Raw genomic sequence first — 10977 nt, 5'->3', positions numbered from 1 at the left:
ATCACAATAGTTTTTCCCAAATTGTCATAACTTTAGTAATTTATTTGCACAACACTATTCTTTTTGTGTGCCTTTAGCTAGAGATCTAGTGAGGGATCTTGAGGAGTCACGACACCTTAGGTGAGCTCTTAGGTTCTCCCAAACTTGAGTGATATTTTGGTGTAGTGTCTTAATCGTTGGGTGGTTGTTGGCTTATGTAGGATGAGGGGGATGACCATAAGTGATCCATACCTATGTTCACACTCAACATTGGGCATAAAATTTGGTAGTTAGCCTTGAACCCACTAGCCAATTGGCACTATATATTCGTGTGGTCTAGATTAATCCTTATACATAATTGTTTCCCATCTAGCAATTTGTTGCATGATGTGTCCCAATCTATGGATTAGGCCACATGACACAGCTCCCTCCATGCTCTATGTTGCACCATGTGACTTAGTGAACCTTATTCAAATTCCAATGTTCTCACTCCCCATCAAACCTTTTTGAGAACTATTCATTTTCTCATTGACTTGCACACCAAAAATATTAAATTGAACTATTAAGAACATGCATATATTAGCATTTCTAGGTCATTAGCAAGAAGGAAATATTGTCAAGTAACATCAAGTAGTAATGAAAATCCTCCAATCACATTTAATTAGAGAGCATCTAGAATCATATCTTTGTATCACACATTAACCTATGAGGTCATATACATCTTCCACTATTTGTATGGTGTGTTTGCAATCTTATACTTCAATATTCTACTGGCTAGACTTGCAATTGAGACAACTCTAGGTCTTCACCTCTTGCCTTAAAGAAAGCCCCCAGTCTACTTGTTAACACAATCCATTTACAACAATAACTTAAAAGATGCTAGTGTAAATTATTCCACAAGTCACACTCATGTATGACTAGGTTACTTAATTTGATCTTGTTGTAAACCAAATCACTCGACATGACCTTATCTACATTAAATTATTTTTTAATAGAATTGTCACATATTCCAGTACCAAACTTATAACTAAATTCCAATTACTAATTACAAGAATCAACATCAGAACTCAAATCAACATCATATCATAACACAAATTAAACTCTTTGGTCTCTCTCCAACTTTTTAATTAGATAAATACTTAATTTTAAGGGCTCTTTATTTATATTACTTGTTGAGTCTAAATGACATCATATAAGGCTAGTGCATGTGGTTCTCTACAAACATGTTATGAATAAAAATCTGAGTTTAAATCGAATATAAAAATCTAAAGCTAATCCATGAAGTGGATTCCAATACAAAGATGACGAATCTAAACTATATTCCATCAGGACGAGTCTCTTGAATATGATCGGAAGTTGGACCCATTACTTATTGTTTATTTTGACAGAGCTTTCAGTGTGATTTTTATTCCTAATTGATTTTAAGTTAGAAGATACGAACTGGCAAATCCATCAACTAAAGCATTTTCTACATTTGTTCCAAGAATTGAGCTTTGAATTTCTTATCGAGAAGTGGTCAGAAGTGGTCATGCATAAAATTTCTTCTGAAACAAATTCAATTTGATTTAGTTTTTCTTCACTTTGTAAAGACTTAATGTAAAAGCAGAGTCATTGATATCTGTGCAATCCAGTTGTTTCCATTTCAAAGAAATTCGCCATCATTTATTGTAGGAAAAAAATTGTATGGCGAATAGCTAAGAGTTCCGTGATTCAATATATGTCTATTTAGGATTTGTTTACTCGTTCAACTTGCACAAATAGCTAAATTATTGCTTGTTGCACATGTGAATAAAATTTGAATAAACAAACCTTTGTACAAAATTCTAAATGTTAGAGATTTCTGGCAACTTTAAAAGAATCTAGCGATTAGCAGCAGCTATCACTGCGCAGCAGTACAGCATCATCTTCATACTGCTGTAGATATCACGCTTTCAGGTATGCAGACATTCAAATAACTTGCCGCAAACCTTGTTTGCATGTTATTTGCAGTGAAATTTTATGACATTTTGATGACTGTTAAGGGCTTTTTGTCAAAATAATGTGTTTAGGAAGGCATTGATAGAAGTAAGTGGGTTGTTGGGGTGATCAGATATGGAGATCGTCAATGTTCAAGATTATGAAGCCGTGGCCAAGGAAAAGTTACCCAAGATGGTATATGATTATTATGCATCTGGTGCTGAAGATCAATGGACTCTTAAGGAAAACCAAAGGGCCTTTCAAAGAATAAGGTATACCTTTCGTTCTTCCTTTGGTTTTCTGCTATACTTTCTCTGTGATTGTGAGCTGCATTTGATCATTTAGTATGTATTTACATTTACATGTAGCATGGCTCTTTTAAACACTGTATACGGGTTGCTCTTGGACTAGGGATCTTGAATTGGTGAGGATGTTTTGTATGTTTGGAAACCACATGCCTGAGATGAACGTGATCACTCTGAGTGATTAATTATCTATGTTATTCAGGGATGTACTTAATCCCTGTTTTAAAATAGGATGATTAATTACCACTTTTGCTTGTGCATGATGTGATAGTGGGATTGTTAAGTTGTTTACTAGGAACAAGCATTCTCAGTTAAAATCACCTAAAAGTCTTTTACTATTTTGAAAAATGGAATTAGGTGATTTTTAAGGCGAGGGGCTGGTTACCTACAATTCCTCACTGGGTACTGCTGAGAATTTTTTGGACCCTTTAACAGTCAGGTGGCCTCATGGATTGTTTTGGCAGCAGTTAATGCTAAAAAATTGGACACGCCTTCTAATACTGCCATGTGACACAAAATCACTAGGTTGGTTAGAGATAAGATTCCATTTTATTTTGTAGCAATTTTTCTTTCATCTCATAAGACCTCCTGCTCCATCAATAGATCGTAAAGCCCCCTGCATGGGACTGCTAAGTAGAGCTGTTCTTCACTTTGTGCCTTTGGCTTCTGGTTAAAAGTCTAGTCTTCCGTGGCATGCATGCTGATGAAATCCATATTATTCCCAACTGGAAGATTGTCCTTGGACGTTGATCCAATCAAAAGGATCACAGTCTAGTTATTTTTCAATCTGGGTGTCAGAAATTAAACTATCAATTGGTAATCTAAGAAAACTGCCTTTCTTTTACAAGTCCTTTCCAAAAGGATTGGCAGAATAAAGGACGAGAACATTTTCATTGAGAATGGAATTGGTGTAGAAATCCGGGAGCTCATTAATAGGATTAAATAGTGCACAGTAAAATATGGTAGAAGACTACTCCATACAAATGGGAATGGTGGATGTTTACTCTAGGAGCAACTGTATTTGCAACTTCTGGTTTACTCTGGAGCTTGGTTATGAGGTTAAGACTTAGAGATCCAAAATTTTATAATATATAAGGTAAATGGACACAAATCCCCTTGTGGATTTTTTGAAGGGGGGCTCTATATTCTAAATTGGCCATCTGTCTTGGCTATGACTTAAACAACAACCTCTATCTTTACCATTCTAGACTGTACATGTACACCCCGGTAAAAATATTGAAATGAATGACCATATCTTGCATCAAATACTCATTAGCACAGGGCCTAAGAGTAGTGCAAATTCTGTCCAGACGTTGAAGATCAAATTAGGAATGAAACCCATCTGAATGTTAGTTGTAAAGATCCAGACGATTGATGTACAATCACAGTGATTGAGCTGTGGCCCTTGATAGTTTTCATGATATATTCTATCAGCCGACTGGATCACTGTTTCTTGAGGTACATATTTCATAAACTAGTACTATTTTGTTAGAACTTAGAAGTTAGGGGTATGTTTTCTATGGGTTGAATTCCGTATAGAACTTTTAATACGTCTAATTCTAACTACGATGAATCATCCACCAAAAAAAGTTATTAAGACTCAAGAATATTGCTATCATATGGAAAGAGCTATTAGTTCAAAGTTTTTCTTCAATTTGATTTTCACTGAATCTTCTTTTAATGGGAGCTTAGAATTCATTTCTAGAGCATTACCTGGAATGTATTGGCTGACCAACATAACTAATTGTATTCTGGAATATATTAAATTCTTAAGTCCTGGTAGGTTGAGGAGTTGGAACCATATATCCACAGATGCACCAAGTTAGAACCTGGAAGTTTATTAGTCAATTAGGAATGCTTTCTGTTTTAAAAAATAAATCTTATATGACATAATAAGGCGTGAGAGTTACAGTCAGAGCATAAAAATGACTTGAAATTATCAGTTTTTGAAATTTTGAATGCTGCGGCTTTGTTCTTTTAGTCCCATGAATTATTTGTCAAGATCTGTAAGCATCTTGTTTTGTATGCATACAGAATAGCCAAAACCTTGATCATTAAGCAGATATCCTGACATGTATCCAGTTAGAGGAGTTGGACAAATTTCATGATCTGATACTCTTATAGATCGTATGGACCAGTTTGGTATAAACTGTAAAGGACATTAAAGTCATTATTTTTGTTGTCACTGTTGATGTTAGTTATAGGTTGCCAAAGTTGCAAGTTCTAAATGTATAATTAATTAGCTCCAAGGTGAAATTAAGAAAAACCTGGGCTCTCCACTTACATCTCTGTTCTTAGGATCAAGTTTGAGATACGGGGAGGGGAGAAGAAGGGCGGACAAGGGAATTACACTGGTTGAATGTTTTTAAATTTCTTAAATTGTCCAATTGACAAGCTATATTTAACAGAAACACCACCCTTAATAAAATTTATAGTTTTGTTTTTCCAGGTTTCGACCTCGCATCTTAGTTGATGTATCGAAAATAGATACAAGCAGCACTATGTTGGGATTCAAGATATCAATGCCTATCATGATTGCTCCAACAGCCATGCAAAAGATGGCTCATCCAGATGGTATTCATTCTCTCTTTTCATCATTTGTGGCCTCTTCCTTTGTTGCAGGTCCTCTCTGATACTAACAGGCTTCACCTTACTTTACAGGAGAGTTGGCAACTGCAAGAGCTGCATCAGCAGCAGGCACTATAATGGTTTGAACTCCATCCTTTCTGTAAATGTTATTGCAGTTTCCAATTTAATAAACAAGTTATATGTTTGATGGTGTATTTAAAGTTTTGGTATTATGACTATGACAATAATATTTTCCTTTCGTTTGCTGCAGGTATGGAGGATGAACATGTATCGATTTCAATGTCATCTCCTTTCTTTTGAATGATGTATATATAGTAAGGTAGTCACGATCAAGTGGCACCTTGATCGGACATGTCTTTTAGACATGTCCGACCAAGATGTCACTTGGTCGTGACTCTTACAAACATCAACCGATCCACTCGGTGATAACTAATCGGTGCTAGTGTAAATGATAACAGATCTATAAACATACCCGATATTGAATTGGTATCATTGTAAATGATAACAGATCTATAAACATACCCGATAATGAATCGGTATCATTGTAAATGATAACAGATCGATAAACACACCCGATAGTGAATCGGTGTCAAAGTAAACAAGCCCGATAACTAATTGCATTTCATATGCTATCGGATTAATACCCCAATAGTATATTAATGCCGATTCATAAATGAATCGACATTAATATGCTATCAGGTTAATAGCCCGATAGCATTTAGATCGACCTTAACTATGTTAAGCAAGTCGTCGATCTAATCCATCTTTATCCAATGTCAATATCATAATTATGATCAATGTTATAGTCTGATAAACATAAATTATGAATCAAATAATCTAATAGCATAGATGAATAAGCCAATAACAGAATAGAGGAGATTAATGAGTTAGGAGAGTCTCATCTTGCAGAAGCTACTAATGCATTAACACTTTCTTTGGCAATTTACTTTAATAGCAGTACTTTTTGTGCCTGTGAAGTATTAGTTCTTATGAAATTTTCTTTTTACAACAGACAGCTTTGTATATTTATCTGCTAGGTAATGTGTGCTATAAAAATCTAAGATAAAATGAGTATCTTAAGTAGTTTTCTATGTTTTTTTCCAAAATGTGTAGAGAGTCCACAATTGTCCTTACACGGATTTCTATTCCTAAATTAGCACTAAAATGCTTGAAGCCATTCTCTCAGCGACTCTGTGGATTTTTTAGCAATAAAACTGCTTGCCAAGTAGTTGGGAAATAGGGTTTCATTAGCAACATGGTTTTTATTGGAGTCTTAGGTTGTCTGTTGTGTATGCTTCAGGGGCAAGGGGGATTCAGTTCCTTACCCTGTTTCTTATCAACAGGTTTTTGTGGGGGCTCTTTGCTCTAGGAGTAAACAAGGTGAGTAGATCACAAATTCTTCAAAGTAAAAGAGAAGGTAGACTCCTGCTGGGTCAGCAGTGGATTCTTTTAAAGGCAAAGAACTTTATAAGCTCCTTTTTGCTTTTCCAAAGGACCATCATCAAGCTGAGAATCATACCCCAGTTGTAGAGTTGGATGAGCTGAAGCTTGAACTGGATACTTAATTTCCTGTGGTAGGAGATTTGATTTTTAAGCTTTTAAGCCTATTGCTTATGTCCATAAGGTTATGCAATGGCCCAGGAATGACCATAGAATAAACAGAGACTTCTACATCTTTATATTGCAGAAAGATTGGATTTTTTTTTCTTGAGCTTGCTTGGCTAGAAGATAACAGCAATAGAAAATAAAAAAATTATAATAATTTCTGCTCGGATCATTGGTTGATCTCTCGAATCTTGAGATAATTGTTGATTCAAGACCTAAAACATGGCCTTTTAAATTTAACTTAATATGACTCCATCCGCATTTGGAGTAAGAGGAGGAGCAGTTGCAGTCATCACCCTTTTATGTTACAAAATCCAAGATGTTTGGTATAAAACCCTAAGAGGATTAAAGAACGCTTAGAAATTACATCTAGGAACTCTTTGGAGATATATTTAGAAACGTGTTTCTGGAGCATCAAATGGTCTCTAGTGAAGAAATAGTTACATACAAAGGACTCTTACAAGACCTTTAAAGAGAAGAAATGTTGGTCCATGAGGATTAGATAGTTTATGAAGAGCTGAAGAAATCTTTTGGAATAAAAAATCAATACTCAATTGGTTCAAGAAAAGTGATAGAAACACTCATTTCTTTCATCAATTGACATGTGCTTATGGGCAGGTAAGCTAAATAAATGACTAAAGAGCCAGGACAGAAGAATGCTGCAAATTCAGGAAAATATTTGCCAAGAATCTATTTGTCATTTCCAAAATTTTCTTTCAAAGAAGCAAGATAGATACAAGTCTCATCTTTTGAGAAACATCTTGTTGATGTGTTTTTTACTGTCACCCCAAGTTTCCGAGATGGGGGGATGGAGAAATGGGTTTCCAAGACGTTTTTTTTCCCGGAGTAGGGGACAACAGGGGAAGGCTATATATATATATATATATATATATATGAAAAATTGATTGCTCAAAATAATTGGATTAATTAATTACAAATATACAATCGTATAATAAAGGAATTACAAGACGGTGTTCTAAAAAGAACAAACCGTTAATCTAAAGCTACAAAAAGCTTAAAATGCTAAATAATGCTAAAAAGATTAAAACTAAAAAGCAAACTATGCGTTCTTATAAAAGAAGCAATAGTTGACTGATGACTAACTAAATGACCATTAATAGAACCACAAAAGAAGGTAACTGACTAAAAGAATTAATTATTCTGATACCCTACCCTAATGGTCATTGTATCAAGTATCAACTAATTACTCGACAAAAGACACTGCAGGTCTTTGGATCATAAATGCAATGCAAAGAACACTTTGCTGCTACGAAGACCCTCCTAGGATCTGCAAAGTGGTAATGACCAAGAATAGTTGATCTCGTCTGACTGATGTAACCCTCACACGCTAATTAGAGAACTGTCACATGCGAATTATAGAAGCTCGAGACCATGATTTTGAGGAAAAATTGGCAAACCGTTTTGTAGAAGAGTATTGAGCACTGTTTGCTCCAACAACTCTAAAACAGACTGCAAGATACCACGGTTGCAGATGTTCGCCCTAGCAGTGCAACCCAAAACTGATTGCAACAAAGCACGAGTTTTGAGGAAGAAAACCGTCAAACCTTGAGAACTTCGCGAATCACAAAATCCCACACGAACCTCGTGTATTACATATGATTTTTGAGGAAAAAATCGTGAAAACCTAGAAATCCCACGGAAACTTTGTGGATTATAGATTATTTTTTGTGAACCATGCGAACAATTTTTGAGGAAAAAATCATGAAAACCCTAAAATGTTGCGTGACAAAACACACCAGACATCACGCGGAAAAAGCCTAATTTTTGAGGAAAAAATCAAGCAAAACCCTCCCATGTTTTTTTGTGGAAAAAATCAGAAAACCGACAAACAGTTTTTCAGGAAAAAATCATGAAAACCTTGGGATGTGTAGGACAAGAGGTTTGGCCCAAATCAATCTGATCAAGGCAACGATATTCAAATATTGTGAACATGCACTGTTTCCAGGTGTTGTTGCAGCTGTTGAATTTCTGACCGTGTTTGAACATGATGTTGGTCAAAGATGCCATCACAGAAACCGAGGTTGAACGAGGTCAACCTAGTGAAGGCATGAGATAGAAAAATCTGATTACAAATCAGAATAGAAGCAACGGGACAGAATTTGAACCCTGGAGTGGAATTTGAGGCACTAATCCCAATGCACGAATTTCAAGGTTTGTTGAAAAACCCAGAAATAAAAATTTCCTAAAAATCTGAACCCTGAAAATTTTCTATAAAAATCAGAAAATAATAATCTGCAGAAAATAATCAGCCAAAAAAATTTTCTACCACAAATCCCAAGGTACCTTGCTGTAGAAAAGAAATAATTTTTCTGAAAAGAAAAAACTGGCTGCAGAAAAATAACTTCGATTGTTTTTTTTACCAAAAAAAATCATAAAAATAGAGGGCATAACCGGAGGTTTTGGCAGAAAGACAGAAACCCTAGGTGTTGGCAGAAAAATCACCCACAGGTTCCAAAAAAAACTGTTGTTGCTTCTGAAAATCATGAAAAAACACGAAAAATATAGTGCCAAAAAAATCGCGGAAGGAACCCACAAAAAGACACGGAAATCACGCCCAAAAACTATGTCAAAAATTGTGAAAATTGGAACCAAAAACCCTTGGGAAACCCAGATAACCATGTCGCGTGGCCAAATAGGAATCACAGGCATCCCTATATATATATAGAGAAATCTGAAATTTTTAATATATTCAGGAATTATATATTTGTATAACATTGTAACACAGTAACATTCATCATAGCAACATAATAACATTTATATAAAAAATGAGTAACATAGTAAAGAAAGAAACCTTGATAAGGTAGAAAGTACTACAAAAGCTTTCACTATTTATGTCATACTGGCTCTGACATTTTATTTTAGATAAAATGCCTCCAGAGTAGATACATAATAGTCCAATGCATCGAGACTTTCATTATCTAAGCACAACAAATAAATAGTTCTTGCATAGCCTATTCAAAGCTCTAACCTCCTAAGCATTAATTCCAATCATGGACTTGCTGACCTGCTTCTTTGTAAATAATTAACCGCATGCTACACTCTAGACTCTACACGTTAATTAGACAAAACTAGTCTTCACAACATGCAACATGTAGGCCCTTTCATTTATTAGACAAAACTAGTCTTCACAACATTCTCACTTCTTTTCAAATTAAGCTAAGCTTCTCTCATTTGCTTCATGTTTCTCTCTGAATTCTATCAAGCATTTTTATTCAGATAAGCTAAACAAAATTTGACCTAACTTTTCAGTTTGTTTCATTTTTTATGACTTGTTTTTTAAGCTGAGTATTTTAGGTAATTTGATCTACCTGAAAAGCTTTTACATATATTGTTTTGGCTGAAGTGTTTTCCACCCAAAAAGAGTTTATTCTAATTTGTTTGTAACAGCTCTCCAAATTCAAGTTACAAAGATAATACTAATTTAAATGCAAGTAAGTTTTATCCCCTGCGTTCTCTAAGTCCGAAGTCCATGTCATCATGTTACAAACTATGTTACCCGGGGATGCGTCCCTGGTTTTTTTTTTTCAGCCGTCCCCGTCTTGGGGATGTCCCGGAGATAAGGGACTCCTAGGGGATGTCCCCATAAATTCTGCATATTGACAGTGAGTTTTGACAATGAATTCTATTAGCAATTTGTCTTTGAGTCTCAATTTAACACAAATTTGGCTTAAGAACTCTGCTAGCTCTTATATGTTAAGGTTCTATAATGTATATGTGCATACTTTATCCATGTCTTGATACAAATATTTTATTTTCCCTATATATTTTAATTTTTCCTAGCTGTATATAACCGTCCCCTAGTCGTCCCCAAAACTGGCAAAAAAAATCACCGTCCCAGAAACACATACCCTTGTCCCTTGTCGTCCCCGTCCCGAAAACTTGAGGTAACATAGGTTACAAAGTAACCAAAAAATGAAATGTGGTGAAGAGGTTTTAATTCTATTGCATATGGAAGAACAATTATAGAATGAGTATCATGGTAAAGAAAGAAACCTTGATAAGGTATAAAAAATAGATTTTATAAAAACAATTGTTTTCTAATCCCTCTTGCCACCGAAAACGACCATCCGTCCCCGGGACAGTCAAGGGATGGCTTGGCTGTCCCCAATCGTCCGGGGGATGGTCAATGGTCTCTGACCTCATCATTGATCGTTTCTAAAAATTTTGCTTGATCAGGGATGGCTTGGAAACGTTTCCGTTTGTCTTCCTGTACCCAAAATTGTTTCCGTTTTCGAAATATGTGCCTTTAGGGTGGAAACACATTTCCGGGTAACATTGGGTTTTTATGCACTTCATACACTGAATAAAATACCAAGGTATCTTATCCTCTCTTGAACAAAGACCTCTCAAATGCTAAGCTATGTGATCATATGAGGTGACTCCAAGGTGTGGATAAGCTCAATGGTTGATGTGATTTTGGTGGAATCACAAGGGGGACTTACATTGTACATGAGTGCTTGAATGTGGCTGGAACGTGGAAACTTACTTGATTGAAAAAGAGATAAAAGGGATTGAGGGTTTA

The 10977-nt window shown here is 35.4% G+C and overlaps 1 protein-coding gene across 2 annotated transcripts in view; it reads left to right on the top strand.

Moving 5' to 3' along the window:
* The first annotated feature begins 1413 nt into the window (after positions 1 to 1413).
* The window catches only part of LOC131859853 (glycolate oxidase 1-like), a 28740-nt gene continuing 19176 nt past the window's right edge, over positions 1414 to 10977 (top strand). Inside the window, exons 1-4 of one of the 2 annotated variants that reach the window (XM_059214043.1) lie at positions 1414 to 1914; positions 2028 to 2207; positions 4690 to 4814; positions 4902 to 4948. In XM_059214043.1, the coding sequence (XP_059070026.1) occupies positions 2071 to 2207; positions 4690 to 4814; positions 4902 to 4948 (309 nt within the window). In that variant the 5' untranslated portion in view covers positions 1414 to 1914; positions 2028 to 2070. The remainder of the gene's footprint in view (positions 1915 to 2027; positions 2208 to 4689; positions 4815 to 4901; positions 4949 to 10977) is intronic. The other variant, XM_059214042.1, reaches the window with a different exon arrangement.

Source organism: Cryptomeria japonica, chromosome 11 (assembly GCF_030272615.1).
Source record: "Cryptomeria japonica chromosome 11, Sugi_1.0, whole genome shotgun sequence".
NCBI lineage: Eukaryota > Viridiplantae > Streptophyta > Pinopsida > Cupressales > Cupressaceae > Cryptomeria > Cryptomeria japonica.
Note: the sequence above shows the minus strand (reverse complement) of the source record. Positions and strands in the feature narration are given on the sequence as shown.